At 38.4% G+C, this 23395-nt stretch overlaps 1 protein-coding gene across 5 annotated transcripts in view; it reads right to left on the reverse strand.

Annotated features, from left to right (window-relative positions):
• Positions 1-13113: 13113 nt before the first annotated feature.
• Positions 13114-23395, reverse strand: part of LOC134540495 (uncharacterized) — a 28111-nt gene continuing 17829 nt past the window's right edge. For 2 of the 5 annotated variants that reach the window (XM_063383309.1, XM_063383310.1), the window contains exons 3-4: positions 14023-14268; positions 13114-13515 (exon numbers count right to left, since the gene is read on the reverse strand). In XM_063383309.1, coding sequence (XP_063239379.1) covers positions 13227-13515; positions 14023-14268 — 535 coding nt within the window. In that variant the 3' untranslated portion in view covers positions 13114-13226. Of the gene's footprint in view, positions 13555-14022; positions 14272-23395 lie in introns of all 5 variants that reach the window. The other 3 variants (XM_063383307.1, XM_063383308.1, XM_063383306.1) reach the window with 2 other exon arrangements.

A 23395-nucleotide genomic window follows, 5' to 3' on the forward strand; every position in this document is an offset into this window, starting at 1 on the left:
TACTTTAAAACATATTTCCATCTGGACTCATTTATACGAGAAGAAAAGTTTGTATATTACCTATTAATTTCACAAAGATTTGGATTGTGTATGTACCAAATAAGAAGTGTAAATAATGCATGGAATTAATCGAAATATAAGAACTTACATATTTCATAACATATCTCACTAAATTATGTTTTATTTAAATACTGAAAAATAATTTTAAAATATTATACCTGAATTTCTTTGTTACTGATCTACAGCTATTGTTTTGGATTTTTTATGCATTTATACTGTGGTAATATTAACAATAAATTATGAAGATTCTTATGTTAAATAAATTTTAGATTAACATTTTAAATCTTTACATATATACAGTTCAAATTTACATGGTATTGTAATGAAACTCTTCAGTAGTGGGGATTTATGTTGGTGGAAATAGGAGGAGCACCTCACAGGTGCATTGCGCCAATCCATGTTTGAAACATAGGTGCGCCTATCGGAAGGTTAATCTGGAGGACTGAGGGCCAATTAGAGACCCTCACTCATAGAAGTGTCGAATCACAGGCCACCCAGTCGAGACGACTCACAAGTCAGCAGCCAATGAACAGTTGGCATTTGCCCGAGTTTGCAGAGGATATTGGAGTCTATCCTGGAGGTCATTGAACCCGCGAATTTTACGGGTCTCTAATCATAACATTGCCCTTTAGACATTCACAAAATATATCGTCTCAAATACTGAATTTAGTATTTGCGTACAAATAGAAGAACGAAATTAACGAAAGTATTTAAGTTAACATTAATATTCCCTGCAAAGAAATAAGAAGTAAAATTTGAGCTCGGAAGGGGCTATCGTCCCCCTGCGCCCTTCCACTGGAGCCGCGCTTGTAACATATGGTACATGTTTCAACTGAAAGAAAATGTATGTACAAATTGTCACAATTCCAATGCTAACACCGGATAAAACTTCGGAGTTGACAATTCAGAGTGGCGTATTTACGAGTGGCGTATCACGAGAAAATAAATGTAAAAGTTTCAAAAAATATTGGAAAGTACAAGTATTCGAAAGCCATCCGTAACCTTCCGTTAGGATGTTTGAATTCGATTTTTTTTTTTAAATCCCTGTTCACAACATGTTGTTTTTGTTAGATACGTTACTGAAGGGGGGGGGGGATATTTATGTGATGCTACTGCTACTTTGTAGCATGCATGGACTATTTTAGTGAGAAAAAGTTTAAATTAAATTTAATTAATTTTTTTAACATTGTAAAGGATGTTCAGAGTAAGGTGTATGAACGGCAGTGGTGGTCAGTGGCGTAACTAAGGAGACTGGCGCCCCTGGCCGAATTTGAAAATGGCGCCCCCTGTTGGATTAAAAGAGAGGGTGGAGGGTTCAGTAACCGCGAAACCGTCGCGGCAGTGTCTCCCCCCCTGCCCCGGCGCCCCTGGCGGGGGCCATCCCTGCCACCCGCCTGCTACGCCGCTGGACGGGTGGTCGCCCTGAGTGTCGCGACTGCAGGTGCTCACCGCGGCGGGCTCGCAGCTGGCGGAGCGCGCCAGCAGCTGGTGGCATGCGGCCAGGCGCAGGCGGCGCGCCCTGGCGGCCAGGTGCTGCGCGCCCGGCTCCAGCTGGTGAGCCACCGCCGCGTACAGCGAGTCGCCGTCTCGCCGCATCGGCGCCACCGTCAGCTGCGCGCTGCCCGTGCGCACCGCCTCTCGCCGCTCCCTGCCGGGCACCCACCCCCACCGCTCCTGACTGCTCGCCCGGTCAGGCGGGGGAGCTGAATTGCTGCCCCTTGGAAGGGCAGTCCTTCAGGAATTTTTCTGACAGTGGTTAGTTTAGGTTAGGTTCGTTAGGTAAAAATTAAAAAAATTTAAAAAAAATTCAATGAAAAAAATTTTAATAAAAAAAACCAAAAACACCAACATTTACGACATGGAGCCCGGAGTCCTCGGTTCGAACCCGTTGAGGGCAAAAAAATAAATAAAAATGGCGACTGATCCTTCCCTCACGGTGGCTGCAAGCAGACTGACCCCCCACCACTTGTTTCATAGCATATATATCATCAGGTGGTATGACGTCATGTCCGCCATCTTGAAAATTCGTAATTTGCATGTTAGAAAAACCGGGAAAATTTTTAAAAATCATTAAAAAAAATTAATCAATCAGATTGAATAATAAAAATTGAATTAAATATTAGAGTAGAGTGGGGTAAAAGTGCGCGGCGGGTAAAAGTACGCAGTGCTGGTATATTTGTTCCCACTAATATTATATTGAAAAACCTTAGTTGGTGTTAAAGGTGTCATGGTGGTGCATCGTTACACGAAAGAACAGCTGGCTTGTACGAACGGCATCAAAACCATGAGGTAAATATTGTATTTCATGATATTGATGTAATATTTAGATTTCTTGGAACTGTTTTATCAAGAAAGGAGTTAGTGTACGAAAATAATACGCTAGGCTGTTTGATAAAGTGGTTTTTCCCGAGTGTCGTAAAGTATCAGATAGTTCGCATTGCATACCACATATAGCAGCACTTCCTGGAAATGGAAGAGAAGTATTGCGGGGGCAAAAGTACGCAAGTATAACAGGGGTAAAAGTTCGCATTGCGAACTTTTACCCCGCAAACACATCTGTATTTTACAGTCCTCGAAAATATTGTGGGTAATTATTGTAATACCATTTAAATTTATAGTTATGATAAAACATTATTTACATACATATATTTATTCTTTTAAACTTCAGATATAGTAATGTGATCATTTTTGACGTGTTTACGTCTAATAAATCGATGAACGCCGGCTGCACGCACGAAAATGTGTGTCGTTATGCACATTGTCCCGTTACGCTGTGTCCCGTTACGCTCATCGTACGCTTGCGCCGCATCTATCTCTCTTTCACTCGATTAACCTGTGCGTCCGATTTCATTTCTAAACATTGACTAAAGTTTTAATTGTTAACATTGAAACTTTATGATTTGAAAAAAATTGGCTGTCTGTCTGTAAAGTCGGTTTAAAATTATGGTCATTCATATAATTGATGATAGATATTTGATTACAGTTATTTATATGAAAACTTGTTCATAATTATATTTAAATTTTATAGCTAAACGTCAGTTTTTAAAATTAATTACAAGTCATCTACACGTGAACTGTTTCGTCGACTGTTTATAAAGTGAAGTGAAAAGTTAATGTGGTTTTCATTGCTTATTACAACAAAAATTTCTGAAATAAAGGTTAATTATTCTTGCATTTTAAAAATATGATTTCTAGTATAATTTCAAGTATTTATTCTTTTATTATTAAAATAAAAATGATTAATATTTATTCATAAAAGTATGCAATCAATTCATCAATGTTTTGTTATGACGTCACGTTAAACTATCGTCCGTAAACCGACTTTACGGACAACCATTTTTTTTGCAGAAATTATTAGAGGAAAATTAAGCGAAAGCTGTGTACTCCAAAGATTTTGACGATAGCTCAACAGAGACTTGCATAACGAGATTCTAAACGTAGAATAGCTGCAGATTATGGCATGTCAGAGGCCACTCTACGTAAAATACTCAAACAAGTAAGAATCCCTTAGTAAGGAAATTATTATTTTTAGTAAGTTTACTAAAACAAATTGTGCACCAATAAAATAGAGTTCCAACGAAAGAAAAAGTTTTAAAAAAAATCACTCACAATTTTTAATCGTTCTGGCAAAGAAAGATGTTATTTATGATAACTGTTAAAATACTTTATAAGCCCTACTGTTTTTGAAGCTGATAACATGCTAACATTTGCCAATTAAATCTATTTTTCTGTGTTATTAGTGTTAGATTGTAATGAATTAGTGTCTTAAGTAAAACTCATATGAATCTAAATAAATTATATAATTAAATTTTTCTTTTACAATTTTATGGTAACATGCGAACTTTTGCCCCACTGGTGGGGCAAAAGTACGTTTTTACTTCATGTCGGCAAACACATCCTAGCAATCATAATATTTATAATTATGTTCTAATATTTAGTTCATTAGACTCACGAATGATAATAGGTTCTATGTTACAAATAAAACATTGTTTGCTCTATTAACATGACAGATATTTAAGTCCAAATATTAAATGCGTCCTTTTGCCCCACTCTACTCTACTTATAAACCACTGATGCACATATCGTTACGGTCGCCATCTTGGATTATATAAATGTTTCGTTACGCCCGCCATCTTGATTGAGTACGATGAGGGGCAAGTTTTCAGGATTATTTAAACACTTAAAGAAACATGTTTTCAGAAATTGGATGGGCTGCCCCTTACAGTCGCTGTACAAACAAACCATAGCCAGAAAAATCCTGACGGGCTGCCCTTCCGAAGGGCAGCATTTCAGTCGCCCCCATGGTGTGCTGCGTGCCAGAGCCGAGCATCGAACCAAGGGCCCGCGGATTGCCACCCACTACATTAATGTATGGACGTGACTTCGCCTGCACCCAACTGAACAATGTCGTTGTAACTGTAGCAGATCAATATACAAATATTAATATTAATTCGTTCAAAAAATCTTAACTCTCCGAAAGGCTCTTTCCGTAAATTTAACACTGTACTTCTCTCGTATTTGGTGTTCGGTCCCAAATATTTTCAACACATATTTACTAAAGGATAATATAATACCGTGTAGAGATCATGGAAGGATTCAGATGGCACTACGTGTGCGACATCTTTAACAACATATATTACGCTTGTTATGGTACTGACCGAACAAAAAATTTTTTTTGCGAGGTATAGTGTTAAATTAACAGAAATAACCTTTAACTAATGTTAATGACGATGAAATTAAAAAAAATCAAAACGGTGTGTTAGACACCATCTTAAGAAACCCGCCTTGCTGGGCACACATTCCATTTGCAGAAACAAAAAAAATAAACCACCTGATTTGAAAACTACTCAAGATAAGAGTTGGGTTTGCTTACTAAAAGATGTTAAGAATACTTTGAGAAGAATGTGTATTTCTGTTTCTGCATTTCGTTTTTAAATAGTTTCTTTAGGAGAGTTAAAACAGCTAAAAATGAATGTTTCAGAAAAAAAATATTTAGCCATAAAAAATTGAATTAAAACAAGCGTGTACAAATACAACTCTGACACAAATACATCAAAAATATGTTTAAAATGACGTGATTCAACCCTGAAACCCATACAAAAAATAATATATATATAGGTGTTCCATACCAATTGCAGCCATATTATGTAAAAAAAAAAATAAACATTTTGTTACGAACACAGACAGGCCCGCGACGCGCGCCATGTTTGGAGCTGGCTGGCGGCCCCGTACAGCCACTTTATTCACGCGCCGTCCATTGACGTAAGGCGTGCCGCTTGCCTGTCCGGATTACAAGTGTCCTCGCTAACCAACCCCCTCCTCTCCTTGCTCATCGTTCCGCCTTGGGCTATTGTCATCTTTAGCGACCCGAGAATTCCAGTCTTACAGCGGCCGCCGCGAGGAGTGGCGTGAATAAGCGTCGCTGTTCTGGGTGTTTCGGTTGTCGGGTCAGCCCGGGATGATCCGACACGTCACACAGCCGCTCTCGTACCTTCGAGTAGGGCGTCACGGGTATATAAGCAACGACGCCGGCCTCCGCGGGGTTCCGAGGGTTCGGAGAGTTCTGAGAGTAGGAGAGAGTCTCCCCCTCGGGGAGTGATACTGGCGACACCCGTGCGATCAGCGAGAGGGCAAGTGGCCCTTGCTGAGCGAACCGGACCTATCAGGAGGAGATACCTGCGAGTGAGGGCCTGGCGAGCGATAGTTGGGGACTGTGCTGCGGCGCGGTGTGGGTGAGTGTGCGAAGGAAGCGGACAGAGGCGGACAGAAGAGCGAGCCACTGTCGAGCCAAGCTCCAGTGGATAGTGTTAATATTTCAATTATCAGTGCAAGACTATTTGTTGTGGACAGATGAAATCTTGAGTGCAATAATTAAAGTGTATGCATTATTAATAAATAAATTTGTATTAATTAATTGGACTATGCCTGACAACCCAAGTAATTCTTCCCAGATATACCGTAACAATATAATCCTATAGAAAATAACAGGTAACAAGAAATTAAATAAATTGGAAGTTTATTAAAATGTATAATCCTCAACTATATTATATATTGAAAGTAAAATTGGTTTCGAAGAAAATAATTTTTTTTTGCCAAGATCCCGGTCCAATTAAAAAAAACCTTACATCTGGTTTTGTTTCGGCCTAATATAACTAATTATTTTGAAAATCATTTGGAATTTTTTTAAAATTTTTGATTGGACTTTTGAAGCAATTTAAAATATTTAATTATTTTCAAAGGGCTTTTTGTTTTTTGCAAAATAATTTATCTGTTTAGTGATATCAAGTGACCCAGATTTCCATAGCAGAATAGATTCATCCACAGCAGATGTAGCTAATACGTGGTATCGTCGACGAAGGCGCGTGCAGCCTCACCTGCAGACCAGAGGCTTGACGATCCTCGTCCAGGCCGACATGGCCCCACAGATGGCAGCCATGACAGTCGACACCGCGGAGAGCCACGCCACCTGTCGGACCACACGCGTGGCAGTTACAGGCCCAAGTTCTCGTGTTACACATAATGGGGGGTCATGTGTCTTTGTGCTTGCAGACTATCTTTCCGCAATTTCCCCCCACTTCACATGGTCTTAAATGTTTGGAGAGTGATGACTTTGTGTGTTTTTTGACGTGACAACGTCTAATAAATCGATGAACGCCGGCTGCACGCACGAAAAAGTGTCCCGTTACACACATTGTCCCGTTACGCCCATTGTTCCGTTACGCTGTTTCCCGTTACGCTCATTGTTCCGTTACGCTGTCGGCGAGTGCAGTAATAAAAGGTTATGTTACAATTGACTAAAGAATTATGGTGATTCATATAATTAATGGTAGATATTTGATTACAGTTAATTTAAATGAAAACTTGTTCATATTTATATTTAAACTTTATAGCTAAACGCCGGTTTTTAAAATTAATTACAAGTCATCTACACGTGAACTGTTTCGTCGACTGTTTATAAAGTGAAGTGAAAAGTTAATGTGGTTTTCATTGCTTATTACAACAACTATTTCGGCAATAAAGGGTAATTATTCTTGCATTTTAAAATTCTGATTACAAGTATAATTTCAAGTAATTATTTATTCTTTTATTATTAAAATAAAAATGATTCAATTTTATTCATAAAAGTATGCAATCATTTCATCAATGTTTTGTTATGACGTCACGTTAAACTATCGTCCGTAAACCGGCTTTACAGACAACAAATTTGTTTTTGTGGTTTCTATGTTAGTTTTTTTATAAAGGAGATTCTTTTGGTGTCCATAGTTTTTGCAGACTATATTGTGTCCGGTTTTCCCCACTTCACATGAGTGTATGTGAGCTAGTTTTGATTCGAGGGTAAACTTCTTCGTTTATTTCAAGGGATGATTCAGTGTGGATTATTTTTGGTTCGTTTATTGTGTGTGTGTATATATATATATTTGTTGATGTTTTAGATTGGCGATTATACAGTAATTGTGTTCTGTATTCTGTTGCGCATGGCCTACTGTTTTTGTCAATGTCGGTTAGTACTCTTACTCTCATGGTGTTGATACCATGAATGTGGTATTAAGTATAAACCTGTAGCATGAATCACAACTGAGAGAACCATCATGCGAGTCCCTAAATATCGAATAGCATACAGGCAAGGAAGTATTGCAGTGAGTAGCCGTGTAATCTCTTAATCATATTTGCAATGATTTTTACACCTTTAACATTTTCCACAAGTCGTAGCACCAAAATGACTTTGTTGCGGATTATCATGTCCCTTATTCATTTATCAAGAACTAATATTTCATTCCTTTTTACATTATTATTTTCCCTAAACATTTTATATTTAGTAAAATTATTTAATGAAAAAATATTTACTAGTATTTAGTCATTTATGGCCGTTTTTGGCTCTCTTGGCATTCAGTATAAAGCAGAAACATTTCTTCGGACATCATATATAATTTCTTGCAACTGTTATTCAGCATCATCGACAGTAAACATCATAATAAACTCGAAGGCTTTCTACGTGGACGGTTTATAAATGATAAATATGAGTGATTCAGACATGACGTTATTTTGTTCTCCATTGCGGCACTGATGTTACTCAGGTTAGCCACTAGCCCTTCAGCGCCAGGAAGCTAGCTGTTTGGCATGACTTGCTTTACTGATTTGCACAAGTTAAATCAACGCAAGACAGCAATAAAGGGTATGTTAATTCTTTTAAAAAAGTTAATTTAACTAAACTATATATTAATTCAAAACTAATTTATTAAAATAATTATTTACAAACCTAAAAATAATCAAAATGAGACCATATATATATTAACTTCTAGAATGTTCAGCTCTCTACTCGTAAGGTGCTGTAGAGTCATTTCTAATATATAACATTTGAATTATTTTCTGTAATCCCCCCCCCCCCCCCCCAAAACCACTCCATTTTACTGACGATGTTGTCGAAAAAAGGAAAATTGTAAGTTATGTGAGCCACAATAAAACGACGGGGCTTCAAACGAAAAATAAATGCACACTTCTTTGGTTCATTTTAAATAATTCAGCCAAGAGTGCTTTCTTTAAGCTGACTTAGACACTGGGGAGGGAAAACACTCATCGACAAGTGAGATTGCTGAGGTGTCATAACCTCAAGTTAAGAGCATCCTGACTGACATGAGCACAAATTAGTTCCTCCTAGAAGCCCCGTTAAACATCAATCATATATTTGGTTATTTCGTCGTAGTTACTCATTGATTTTTATAAAGTTCATTAACTTTCACAGAATCTAAATTTTGTCCATAACTAAATTGTTTTAATTTGTTCATGTACTATCTGTAAAACAACAGTTGTATTAATCAACTTCAAAATAGGATATTTATATTAGGTAACATTTAAATCACATTGATTTACTTGTCCAATCGAAAACTGTTTCAAAATTAATATTTTATTTTCTTCATTGACAGTAAAGTTATTTTCTTTTTATATTTTGAGGAAATAAGTTAAACAGATTTTCTTTACATTTGTGTACATACCAATAAAATTAAGATCATGCTGTTGCAGAAACGGAAGATAAATTTATCAGATTTGATCCAAACGGGTGATTCTTACTTAAATTCATTTTGTAAGGACGTTCTGCTTGATGCACCATAGACATAAGTAAAAAGCAGGTACCTATTTAAATAAAAAAAATATTTCCATTTCAACAAAGTACTTACAGAGATTGCAGTCATTTTTCGTGGTAGTCAAAATAAAACAATATTAGATTATCTCTGACGATTTAAATATTTAAAAAGACTTAAATAACATTAATTCATTATATTATGCATGTACATGCAACATTTTATAATGTACTCGAAAAAATAAATTTTGTATTACCATTTGCAAAAGATAAAGAAGGCTGAAAGGCTGAAATTTATCAAATATTAACTTTTTGCTTTCGATTGTAGAATAACCCAAAAGTTTTTTTGAGCTATCTTGAAAATGTATAAGTTAAAATCACTTTACATTTTAATAATCTTTTTGAATTACACATTAGTGAATTAAGACCTTGGATGAACGAGACAAAAACATAGCAAAACGAAAAGACGAAACAAACACAATAGTTTTCCAAAAACTCGTTTTGCTGTGTTTTTGTCTCGTTTCAACTGTTGTGCTGAATTTTTTGGGTTCGGTATTTTTGTGCTGTCATCATATGTGGTTTTTTTTCGTTCTGTTAGTCCATTTTCTTTTTTTTATTTGTTTGTTGACCATATTCCTGTTGTGGAGTATTGTGTGGTGTTTATATACTGACAACAGCAATTTTTTGCTTAATTTGTGTTTTTGTCATTTGCGTTTTTTGTAGTTTTCTTCTCCAGACATTCATGTTCTTAGCAATGGCGTATGTCCAACAGCTTACATCAAGTCATGCACTCCCATTGCACAAATCTTTCAAAGATAATATACTCTTGATTTAGCTTCACGGGAAACCAAGCCGAGTGGAATAACGAGTGAAGTTAAGTGGATGGTTAGCAATTGGGCAGCAAAACAATCCTATGTTGTATAAAGGGAAGATTGAAGTTCACACGAATTAAAGCCAACCCCGAACAATTCAGAAGTTCTACGAATTAAGCCGATCGCTCGTAAAAAAACTCCGTATTGCCTAACCTACCTCCCCCCCCCCCTCATCTTTTAATTTTTTATTTATTACATTGACCGAACATAACCTAACCTAACATTTAACTTCGGTAAACTTCGGAACTATTCGGATTTTGGTTGTGTCTTACATCCACGTGAACTGCAAGCTTTACAATTGTTTGATTATTTGAAGTATATCGCAACGAAGATTATTAAAAATACCTCCAAAAATTTACTGTTAATAAACAAAAATATTTACAATGCATCAGCTTAGAAAACCATTAGGGATTATTAAAAATATAAAACAATTATGATATCCAGATGGTCAAATAGTGATGGAAGATGTTATTTTTCATTTTATCTTTAAATACCATCATGTAAAAGATAGCACACAAACACTTCTTAACCACTTGCCTTCTTGCTGCTACAAACATTGTTTATCGCCATAAAGCTGTCTAGTTTACTTAGCCCCCCACTTGTCTTCAACGAAAAAAAAAATTCAGCGATACTTTTTTCACTAGTTTCTTGATGGATTACCAAAACTGTCTATTTAAACCGATGTTTAATCGTAAAAAAAGACTATAAAAAGTGAAACTAATGCATAGTTTCTAAGAATTTTTGTTTCCCTTTTCCTATTCAGAAAAAAAAAATTGGAATAGTGGGGAACGGACGGAAAAAAAATACCCAATTTTAAGTTAAAACAAGCAAACGTTTTTCCAATAATTTACTGACAATTTTGTCAGAAAATTGTTAGTTTTAGATTGTTTCATCCTTTTTTTATAGAAAATAAAAATCAATAAAAAATTTGGTAGACAAAATAATAAATAGCAAAAATTCATTTAATGCCACAAAATTTCTGCAGTGAGCAAAGCGAGATATAATGAGGAAAAATTATTCGTGACTCGCCTAACGTGTAATAATATACGTCTTAGTGATGGCCTTATTTTTTTCTGTTAACAATTTGCCTGTAGTATTTTTGGGAATCATTAAACAACTGAGACCATGTTGGCTGAACTGGACTCGAACCCAATTCCTCCCAAAATAAAGTGTGTTGTTTTTTTTTTTTTTTTTTTTTTTTAGCATTTGCATCACTTCACTGTGATTTCAGTTTTGTTCATTTTTTTTCAGGGCGAGATTCAACTCGGCTAGACTCAGAATTTACATGAAAAACGTTAGGCCTATGCCTTTCAAGACGACTATAAACCGGAAGGTCTTCTACTGACATCCTTGTGGGTGACAAAGCTATGTGTAAATGTTTCCCATTAAGTAGAAAGATTGATTTTAAGGCCACCAAATTGTGTGAAAATTTCTCGGGACCCTTTGAAATGGCCAAGTTAATGGGGCTGGTAACCATGTTATTAAAATGATTGGATGACAAAGATAAACTAAAAAGGCTCATGTTGTGCAGTTTAAACATTTCTTTCAGAATACAAATTATTAGAGCATTGGGTTCTCGTTGTTGTCGGCCTGGTGGGTATGTTTTTGGGTTTGCTGGAATTTGCAGATTGGTATGATTTCTGATTTCTGACGGCCCTTGTTGGGCATATGGGTGTACAGGAAACCTTAATGAAGAATGCAAAAGATTTATTCTGACCAAAAATGGACGAAGTAGAAGATTATTAGAAATCATGTTTTGGGTGCCAAAAGACCAAGCAAATAGAGATTGGTAGGGTAGATGAATTTTTTTTGAGCTGCCGCAAAGCCCGTACGACAGAGTGTATGTAGATGTATTTGGGCATTTTCCCCGTCCATGCAATGAAACAATTAGTTAGTAAGTAGGAATTGGAATCTCCTTCGTTAAAAACAGCCACATTCATAAAAAAAACTTAGTTTAAAACTGTTTCCACACTGCAAACACTAAACTTCAGCCAATGTTTTGGGCGTTTAACCATTATGGCAACAACAGTTAGCTTAAGGAAAAAAGAACGGCTTCACGCAGTTACCAAGTAATCATACAGACATGACTACTCCCTGGTTTATTGTAACAAATTATTTATGTTGTAGGTACCATAATCTATATCTATGACATTGTCTACTGTTTGTTTGAAATACATAATTCATTGTGTAATGACTTCCTGCAGGTCGTTCGCTTCTTGGCTACAGCTCCGTAGCTGAAGCACCTCACAATCACCATTCCCAACAAATATACAAGTGACCAAAAGCTTGTCTTCCTTGAAAATACGGAAGTTTAAAGACTTTTGGAATAGTCACGTTCATACCCGGGCAAAGATGTACTATTTTTATTTGGTTGACGTTTGGTTAAGTTAAGAACGTTACATGGGTGTGTCTTATTTTGTATTTATTTGCAAAGATCCTGTGGATAAACCCATGGCTCAAAAGTACAAAAAATGGTGTTTTATTGGTATCATTCAATTTCTTTTGGGAAGCCCTTTCGAACCGTATACAATATCTGTATTTCAATTTGGATTTTGCTTTTCGACGCGTATATGCCGACATTAATTTTTTTAGATTATTATTATTTTTATTTTAACACCATATATATTCACTGCAACTATTTTACGCTAATGATATATATAAACGCAATCCATATATTTTGACGAGAGCGGACGATTGGAACTCAAACGAAAGTCGTAGCTTCTCCGAATCAAAAGATATACTAAATGGAAATCTCGAAAACGCAGAAAAATTACCTCAAAATGGCGGCTTTTACCCCCTCCACTGCGCGCGATGCGTCACAGTCCTCACTTGGCGTAACGAATTTTTTGGTCCATTAGCTATCCAGTGGTGTATATAAATTTTTGGATTGCGATGGTAGATATGTAGCTTGCAACACCAAAGTATATATCCCCCAATTACCATTCTTTTTTAAAATTGCCTCCCACGGCGGAAGAAATTTTTAAAGATGTTATTCTCGTCAAAAAAATCTTTACTGTTATTAACATTCTTTTCTATCACTACTTAACTCTGCAAGAATAATTAAACTTTTTTTTACTAGCCAACTTTCGTAAAAGAGACACGGTATTGATCCATGTATAATGTTTAATACAGCACGGTGTTTGCGACATGTGAATGAATTGAAGTTCCAAGAGGTGTACACGGATCTGAGTGCGAAGGGCGTGCACGGGGTCGGGCCCTCAGGGGCAGCCGGGCAAGGGCTCGGCGCGCACCACGCTGTCGAAGTGGGCCACCAGGTGTCCCTCCTTGGTGCGCACCGGCTGCATGGCCAGCTGCAGCTCCTCCGCCACGTCGTCCAGGTCCTCGGGCAGCGTCTGCTCGCCCTGGCGCTCCACGAACACGGTCACCGCGACGCCCAGCGCGTCGGCCAGCGCCGCCACCGACTCCAGCCCTGGCCAGCACCCGGGGCACGCCAGGTCCCGCAGGTAGCTGCAGACCCGCTCGTCCTCCGTGGGCAGGGCGCCGTACCTGCGGCCGTCACCCACCTCCGGAGTGACCTCTTCTCCTCTATACACCGTGGTCTCACCCGTCTTTATGTCACACGTGACACAGCTTAGTAGGGGGAACGAGCTGGTTCTGGGGCACAGTAAACAATCAAACAAGTGGGTGTGACACCACGTTTCCGGGTGGTAAAAATAAATGCGACGCGCGACACTAGCACTCCCTTGCTTCCTAAATTAGAATCAAGATGCCATCGCCCGAGCAGACGATGCTCCATGTGACGTCAACAACCACCTGAGGATTCCCTCAACGTGGCTCCCGGCCATGCCCCACCCGGCCACGCCCACCTGCTGCCACGCCCACCCGGAAACATGGTGCCACACCCACCTGTTTGATTGTTTACTGTGCCCCAGAACCAGCTCGTTCCCCCTACTAAGCTTAGTATTTTTGTTCCAATTATGAAGATTGTTATGGTGTTTGTTTTTATTGGTTTCTCTTTGTTAGACGATAGTACAATTACAGACGTGATGTCACCTGTCGGCACGCTGGGCCACCGTCTCCAGCAGCAAGTCTCTGTAGCGAGGGAGGTGCGCCCGTAGCTGGCGGACTGTTCTCTTGCGCAGGCGCGCCACTCGCCCTCCCATCTCCCCCACTCGGGAGTTGCGCCACAGCTGCAGTGCTGCGGCGGCGAACAGCGAGTCCCCGTCCCACGGCACGCGCTGCAGCGTCACCACTCGCTCCCGCGTGTACATCACGTCCAGGTCGCGGTCGCAGGCCCACCTGCTGGCACCAAGGACATGTGGCGAGGGGGACCCACTATGTTACCCCTTCCCCCCTTTAACAGTGCTACGCTAAACCACGTGGCGAAGTGGACCCACCCCGTCACACCCTCCCCCCTCTTCACAGTGCTACGCTAAACCACGTGGCGAAGTGGAACCACCCTGTCACACCCTCCCCCCCTTCAAAGTGCTACGCTAAACCACGTGGCGAGGTGGACCCACCCCATCGCACCCTCCCCCCTCTTCACAGTGCTACGCTAAACCACGTGGTGAGGTGGAACCACCCCGTCACACCCTCCCCCCTACACAGTGCTACGCTAAACCGCAGCGGCGAACAGCGTAATGCAAATGAAATCAAATGCAGGTAGAGTTAAATGCAGGTGGAATATTGTCACCTGGTAGCCATGTTTATTTCGGATTTAAAGACAGTAGAAAGTATTACATTCACACAGACGATTAAAAATTGACTGTAGTTTTACTGGAGTATTAATGGTAATGGTTCTTGTTTTGAACTGCATATTATTCCAAAATACATGAGTGTATGATGACTGTATGGCGTGACTATCAGTTTGTCACTGGCTACGACGGTGTAAAGAACATTTGGTTCGTTAGTCCGATACATAAGTCAAGTAGTTATCTATTCTTGAGAAACTGATTTAATCTTTACCATATTTTACTCCGAACTCTATGGAAGTTGTCCCATCATCTACGGGTACCCTGGTGGCAGGGACAATGGTGACGCAGATACCAGTTGAATATGTATAATTGTCAGCGACAACACTAGAGGAATCATCAACTGGGGTTCCACTAGAAGAAGAAACTTTAATGTAGGCACAGTGCTGGCTACAGAGGAAACTTCGTGAAGGATGTTTCGCCAGCGAAGGAGACATCAATTGCTGCCGTACAACACATTATCAGTGATGTCCGCTGAAGCTGCATCGGCGTCTTCCCAGGATCAGTGTCGTTACTGCGACAAGATTCACTCGAAATACTTTAATGCTCGCTGACACGAGAAGAAAGAATGAGCTGATATTAAATTTTTAGCTGTAAAAAGTATTGCAAGCAATTTACAAGAACTGACAAGTTGAAAAGACACTAGAAGACATGCTGCGCGTCTGAAAGTAAATGTTTCGCCACAACAAGCGAATTTTTGATGCGCTTTAAAGTACAGAAATAATTTGTACTATAACATTTACATTGACTTCTGGTTCGAACCGTAAAGGTTCTTCTTCATCAACGACGTATCTTTGCAGCTGCTCCGATATGCCGTTCAGATTTTCCCATGATGCACGCAGACACGAGAGGAGCAAATGCGTGAATAAAATGCTTCTCATATAAAGTTTTGCTGCATTAAGAGCCGCGAGGTATTCTATACATCGCCAGTCACTCCACACAAATATACAATGAAGTAATAAAACTTTGAAACACATCTTTGAAGTTTCTTGTCAATGTGTGAAACTGATTTTAACAATTTTTAAGTAATGTTTGGTACCCTTGTTTTTAAAAATAATTTTAGATATTCATTATGAACGCTCAGAATTGTATTTCATAAGCCACGATTGTTAACATAAGGGTATAGAGAGGTCATTTATTAATTGTAGTTTTATGTAAATATTTTATTGTACTATTAATTTACTAATGTTTATTGGTCTTATGTTTTGGTGCCAAGAGATTTCTTATAGGAAGTCAGTACACAACACCCTGTAGTGCAGATTCAAAGCTAACCTAGTACATAACTCACAATAAAGAATGGTTTGCTTGTCACAAGTTTATGTAGCTACACATTTCTTACAGTGTATAAGCAAGGCAATTAAATTGTATATCTGTGTGGTCCTTGCAGCGACTTTAACTGTGATAGCGAAACACCCTCAGTGTATTAAGGCTTATGTGCTCGGAATTTAAGGCTATTATTTAAGTAGTATATATTGGGGGCTACTGGATCAGGGTTCAGGGTGTGGAGCCGAGAGCCGAGCCACATCTCTGACGTCACGTCCATCTCTGACGTCACGGCGGCCATCTTGGATAAGCGTAACGGGACACAGCGTAACGGGACACATCGTAACGGGACAAGTAGATCACGGCGGCCATTTTGGATCCGCCATCTTGGATCCGCCATTTTGGATGACGTCATTGTGTGTTCTCGAAAATTCCTGCGATGTGTTTTCCGCCATTTTGAATGATGACGTAACCGTTGCAATTTTCGTTACGGTCGCCATCTTTAACTTTTTTATTTATTATCCGATTTTAACGAATTTTTTTTCTGTTCCACTGGAGGCCGCCATCTTAGATACCGACGACTCTGTTTCTGTTGTTTGTTCCTAGATAGCGCCAGCATCGCTCTTGATTTTTTTCTGTTCCACTGGGGGCCGCCATCTTGGATACCGTCGACTTTGTTTCTGTTGTTTGTTCCTAGATAGCACCAGCGTCGCTCTTGACTTTTTTCTGTTCCACTGAGGGCCGCCATCTTGGATACCGTCGACTTTGTTTCTGTTGTTTGTTCCTAGATAGCGCCAGCGTCGCTCTGTCTCATCACATAAGGTCGATGTTCCATTACCTACCATAGCTATTATGGACCTTATCGACATTTTAAATTTAATTTTTTATGAAAAATATATTGGAAACACTGTGATTCGAACCATCGCAGCTCTGATCTCTAGGTTGGAAAACATACGCCTTTAACCGCTCGGCCATCGAGACATTTACCAGACCAAAGATTAAATAAGGTATATATAAAAATAACATACATATTTGGACTTGTAATTTTTTTTAATTTAAAGTAATAGCAGCACCACCTGTTCGAGACAGACCTACCATCTTGTCATTTGGCCGCCATCTTGAAAATCCATAATTTTTATGCTAGAGATGCGGGAAAAAGTTCAAAATTCATTAAATAAATTGACAATAAATATAATGATTGATTATATCGATTCCCGTTCTTGGTTCGAAACCGGTGAGGGTAAAAAAAAACATCAGATCCTTCCTCCACAGAAGCCACCTACAGACCGATCTACAGTCACCAATACCAAGGTTCATACATCGTCAGCTGATATAACGTCATGTCCGCCATCTTGTCTTCATACGCTGGAGACCACCATCTTGTTTTCGTCGGCTAGAGTGTGCCGATACCATGTTAGTATAATTATCTGGTCACCACACAATAGACCTTGACCTTTGACCTTGAACTTGAAATTTGACCTTGACCTTGAAATTTGACCTTGACCTTGAAATATTACCCTGACCTTGAAATTTGACCTTGACCTTGAAATTTGACCTTGACCTTGAACTTTGACCTTGACCTTGAACTTTGACCTTGACCTTGAACTTTAACCTTGACCTTGAAATTTGACCTTGACCTTGAAATTTGACCTTGACCTTGAAATTTGACCTTGACCTTGAAATTTGACCTTGACCTTGACCTTGAAATTTGACCTCGACCTTGAAATTTGACCTTGACTTTGAAATTTGACCTTGACTTTGAAATGTAACCTTCACCTTGAAATTTGACCTTGACTTTGAAGTTTGACTTTGTCCTTGTCGACCATCATGGACCCGACATTTAATGTTCAGTAGATGCTACCAGGAGCTACCACCTGCTGGAGTACGTCATCTTGTGTGTGTACTCATATTATAGAGTACATTTCCATCTGGATAATTTCATTCTAACCCGCTACAGTGCAGTAATAATTTATTACTGAAGCACCCGCCATCTTGAAATTCGGCCGCCATCTTGAAAATCCGTAATTATTTAGCTAGAAATTCGGTACAAAATTCCAAAATTCATTAAATAAATCACATATTAATTTAAATATCGATTCGATCCGTTCCAGTCCTTGGTTCGATCCTCGATCGTTGCAATACTGTTTAATTTTATGAAAAAATAATAATTTCAATAAACCACGTTCAACATTCTTAAAGAGACTCTAAATCCTCTACTACCATCATCCTATCAGACGTCAAGACCACCATATTGGAAAAAATTTGTAATTTTAATGCTAGAGATTAGGGAAAAAGTTCAAAATTCATTAAATAAATTTGTAATCCATATAATGATTTATTGGATCGACTAAGGTCCTTGGCACGATCCTGGACGAAGCTAAAATAAATTTAATTTAAATACCAGAAAAGCGTAAGGTTCGAGAAATAAAACACCACAAAGTCGTTTACAAACATAATATTTATTACACAATTTCTATCCTACTACAGAATCACTTGCGAAAGCCAGCAAACTTATAAACATTTAGCTTTGCATAGACGTGCAACGACTACTTCTTAGCTCCAAATGCTCCAGCAGCTCCAAATGCTCCAACAGCCTCCAAATGCTCCAACAGCCTCCAAATGGCTCCAACAGCTCCAAATGCCCCAACTACCTTTTCTTACAACAGCTCCAATGATATTGGGCCACAATGCTACGAGTCTAAGAGACTACGAGGCTACAAGGCTACGAGTCTAAAAGGATCTAGCTGGTTCCGAGTTAAACATGGCTGAGAGACTGCATGACTAAAAGACCGCATGGCTACGAAACTAAATGTCTATGAAGCTACATGGATACAAGTCTACTCGGCTCCAACACGCAATGTACACACAGTACACAAAGGAAAACGTAATGTACACACAGGAAAACGTAATGTACACACAGGAAAACGAAATGTACAAACAGGAAAACGAAATGTACAAACAGGAAAACGAAATGTACAAACAGGAAAACGAAATGTACAAACAGGAAAACGAAATGTACAAACAGGAAAACGAAATGTACAAACAGGAAAACGAAATGTACAAACAGGAAAACGAAATGTACAAACAGGAAAACGAAATGTACAAACAGGAAAACGAAATGTACAAACAGGAAAACGAAATGTACAAACAGGAAAACGAAATGTACACACAGGAAAACGGAATGTACACACAGGAAATCGGAACGTACACACAGTACACACAGGAAACGGAATGATCACACATACAGTAGCGGAAACACAGGCTTATTTGGAAATCAGGATACAAGAAATAAATCATACTTTTTTTAAATATAAATAATTCATTTTATTTTTCATTAGTACACACATGACAGTTAATCAAATGATTATTGTATGTAGCCAGCGTTCCGAAGTTCTTACAGTATGGGCGATACTTCCACAATATGCAAGTAGTTTCCTCTACGAACAGATGCCACCATCTGTCTTAGCCGGTCAACCAATATTTTTGGATCTTTCCATGATGTGGAATCAATCTCTTCTGCCACCATCTTCATTGCTTGTTTATTATAAATATTATGATCTCTGGTGTCTTCCGTTTTAACACCATCCTCAGGGTTACTTTCATCATCTAGCCAGCGATCATCACAAGCTTGATCAGATTTATTTATTATAACACGACGTTTCCATCGCTTCGGTCTCAGGACACCACCACATTCTTCGATCTTGTCAGCTTTAGGTTCTGCATCACAGTCTATGCCTTTGTAAACAGCCTCAGAGTCACTGTAGCAATCACCGTAGAAGACAACGTCTTCACCCAGATTACTGCAAGAACTCAATATCGTTGATGTCGAAGTGTCTTCATCGCCTGTATGCTTCCTTTTCAGGAGTCCACCATTTATACAAAGTATGGAGGATCTGCTAAATATAGGCTTGAATGTATTCTCACTTTTCACAGTGTTGATACCTTCATTAGTTTCAGTCTTCCCGATACCATCAACATCCTTCAATATTTGTTTCTCGTCACGATCGGCGTGCTAAGGCTTCCATATTTTCTATATTCATAATATTATTTGTCTTTAAATCTCCGCGTCCGTGTCACTATCACAGATGTAAATCATCATCATAGCTGTCATCAATATTGTCATGAGCTGCATCAATATAACTCATTTTATGATATCGTTTCCACATTTCAGTTGTCAGTGATTTACCACAATCTATGATCTTGTGAGCTCCATTCTCATTTTCTGTAAACGCCTATGAGTCCAGTTTTATTATTTAATCCTTCAACCCATCATCACAAACTCAATTAAATAATTGTAGTATATAGAAAAAAAAAATCATCAAAGTTCCTTTCATTTATTCTTGGAAACCGTATCATCCTTTCCACCTATAGTAGGTATAGTTTCTTGAGCCCAAGAGTCTTTCATTATATATACCATGCAGTGTTCTTCAAGAGATGTAGTATACCACCATTTCTACATACAAATTCATCCTATCATTAATTTGTTTACACATTAGAAAAACCTTCACGCTATTTTTACGTGTTTTATTAAATTACCACTTCGACTAAAATAATTACCACACATAGTAATTTCTACAAAGGACACTTTGTCCAAGACATTTTAACCATAATCTGTCTGAAAACAGCCATGTCCCATCTATATCACAAAGTAAACGAGGGTTAGTGGAGATAGGTCAAACAAGTGCTAGTCACTCATAGGGTAAGAACCATGTGTTCGATACCTATCTCAGTCAATGTAGCATCTATGTATTTTTATTACCTCATGTAGAAAAATATGTTCCAATGCATACGAATTTAAACTTATTCACGTACGACTAGTCAAAAGTACATAAATTCAAGCACGCCAACCGAAAAAAAAAATTCTCAAGGATAGAGGCAGAGACTTCTCGATCGAGACACGCCTACCATCACCTGCAAATAAACATTGACCCCTCGCGCGGGAGTTGCAAGCTTGCAGAATGCTGCGTCACTCATATGTTTTGTTCAAGACATGCATACATCACATCACTAGCCTTCCAACTCAGTACACGTAAAACTCCAGTGAAATCATAATCCAGCATACGTAAAGTACTTGCTGGAACCACTTCAAAGTATACATCACCGAACCAGAGCAGAAAATCAGCCTACGAATGTATATCTTGCTACCTACAAAAATAAATGTGTAGCACATATACGAGATGAGTCGAACTTTACATACCATACTCAATACTCTGATAATTATAAGCGGCAAAATATTTTTAATCATGACCCCGGCTAGTATACATTTTTTCGTGAACCCTAAATTCATGTTAGTACATAATCAGTACGAATGTGTGAGTAATTCGGACGAATAATCGCTTACCAAGTATCCAGAATCTTACTGTTACAGCCCAGCCAGTGCACCAGATTACTTCGAAGTGTACGCAATTGATTAACATTATTCAATTTTTTAATATCACCTCCGTAGTGTACACCAATATATGACAGGTTACGATTTAAGACCATAGATTTCCCACAAGTATGTTATGTTTATTTCGGGAGAGTAATAAATTATTATTTTAGAAATAATAAATCAAGTTCCTATCAGATTTGCTCTAATGTTGCGGTATTACCTGTACCAGCACTTTACCAAAACATCTCCCATAAAAATCTTAAGAATGCAGATGGCATACTCAGACTGAAATAATTTTAGCAAAAAAAAACTGTCTTCAGCATTATTGGTAAACAAAATAATACTCACAAACAAGACAAAACGGACATTACAAATCCGACCTAAATTACGTGCCACATGTAGTTTACTACATTAAGATAAACGATGTAGGTTAAGAAAAATTAATAAAAAAATTCTTTAATTCAATAATTTATTTTAAATTGTACATGCAAACACAATAAAATCTGACACTGTATGTATATATATCGTATACATTTTCTCAGTCCTTGCAACATTCATTTCTATTAAAATAAATTATTATATTTCGTTTTAAGAGTGACAAAATACTACTAATTCATACAGATCACGATACATCAGATCAGGAGTGTAACACCTTAGAGGACCAGAGATGATGCTAGAAACCCATCTTTACAAAATTTATAATGTTTTTTCAAGTAAAATTTTCGTGTAACCTGTACACCGCACTTCTCACACAGAAATTTTACACGGTCAAGATTTCTTCTGCATCCATGCTTTTCATGGATGCGTGTACTTCGTAGTCGCTCAAATCGTTTACCACAGTAGCGGCACTGATACAGATATTCATCGCAATTATCATCGCTTCCTCGATGTTCAACTTGCAAATGAACTTTGCTTTTACAATGCCTAATCAAATTACTTTTGTTTGTGAAATGTACACCACATGGGTCACACGGAAATGTCACACGATTAGCGTTTCTTCTACAGACATGATTTTCATGTCTTCTTGCATGTTGACGGTATTTAAAACTTTTGTCACAGTAACAGCACCGATGTTCGTTAGTCGTTCTTAAATCACCAGTCATTGAAGTTTCCATCGAGGACGAAACGAAGTTCGTAGAGTTTTCCTGTGTAGCCAGCACCACCAGCATTAAAGTCTCTCCTGCTGACGGTATCACGACTGTTGAAGTCTCCTCTTGTGATGACGTCGTCGTCGTTGCCGACGGGATCTGCACCTTCTCCGCCATAGCTGACGTCAGGGTTCCCGTAGTCGATGGTACAACATCCATCAAGTTCGTCGTTTTAGATGGTAAAGATGCCATCGAGTTCACAAGAACAGGTAATTACGCGTCTTATGCACCAGAAGAATCAAACTAGGTGATCCTTACACCGTCGTCGTCACCAGTAACAAACTGAGCGACCTGCTGTCTAGGACTCGCTTATATACATGCACCGGTTGGAATAATACGCTAGTCAAATCAAGAACCATTTACTATAATACTCTAGTCAATACATCATCCAAAGTTATTACTAAAAAAAATTAGGAATTTCAAGAAATAAAAGTTTAAATTATATATTGAAACAACTAATCTCTCATCCTACATACACGGTTCATTTAGACTTACTAGAAGGATTAAGAGTCTCTGAACAATGGAACTTTCAGAAACCAAACATAGTTTCAACTACTCAAATTTAAATTTTATTATGTACAGCTACACATAACCTCCAACTGACTCCAAATGTCTACAACACATTTCTAAAATAATTTATACGATACCGGGCTAGGTCCAAAGTCAATTATTTTTGTACCTCTCATCTACAGTTCAGGAGTCCTTCAGTGTTGATATAGCTACAGACAAGACATGTCCAGTACCATACATCTTCAAAGCCTTCAGAGTCGATCCTTGTTAAGCCTTATGACAAAAGTCTCCGAAACAAGAGTCCTACTCTATAAGTTTACTATACACTTTTATGCTTTTCATAGCACACATCGATAAATATCTTCGTAAATAACCCAACATAT

The sequence above is a fragment of the Bacillus rossius genome, chromosome 16, assembly GCF_032445375.1.
Source record: "Bacillus rossius redtenbacheri isolate Brsri chromosome 16, Brsri_v3, whole genome shotgun sequence".
NCBI lineage: Eukaryota > Metazoa > Arthropoda > Insecta > Phasmatodea > Bacillidae > Bacillus > Bacillus rossius.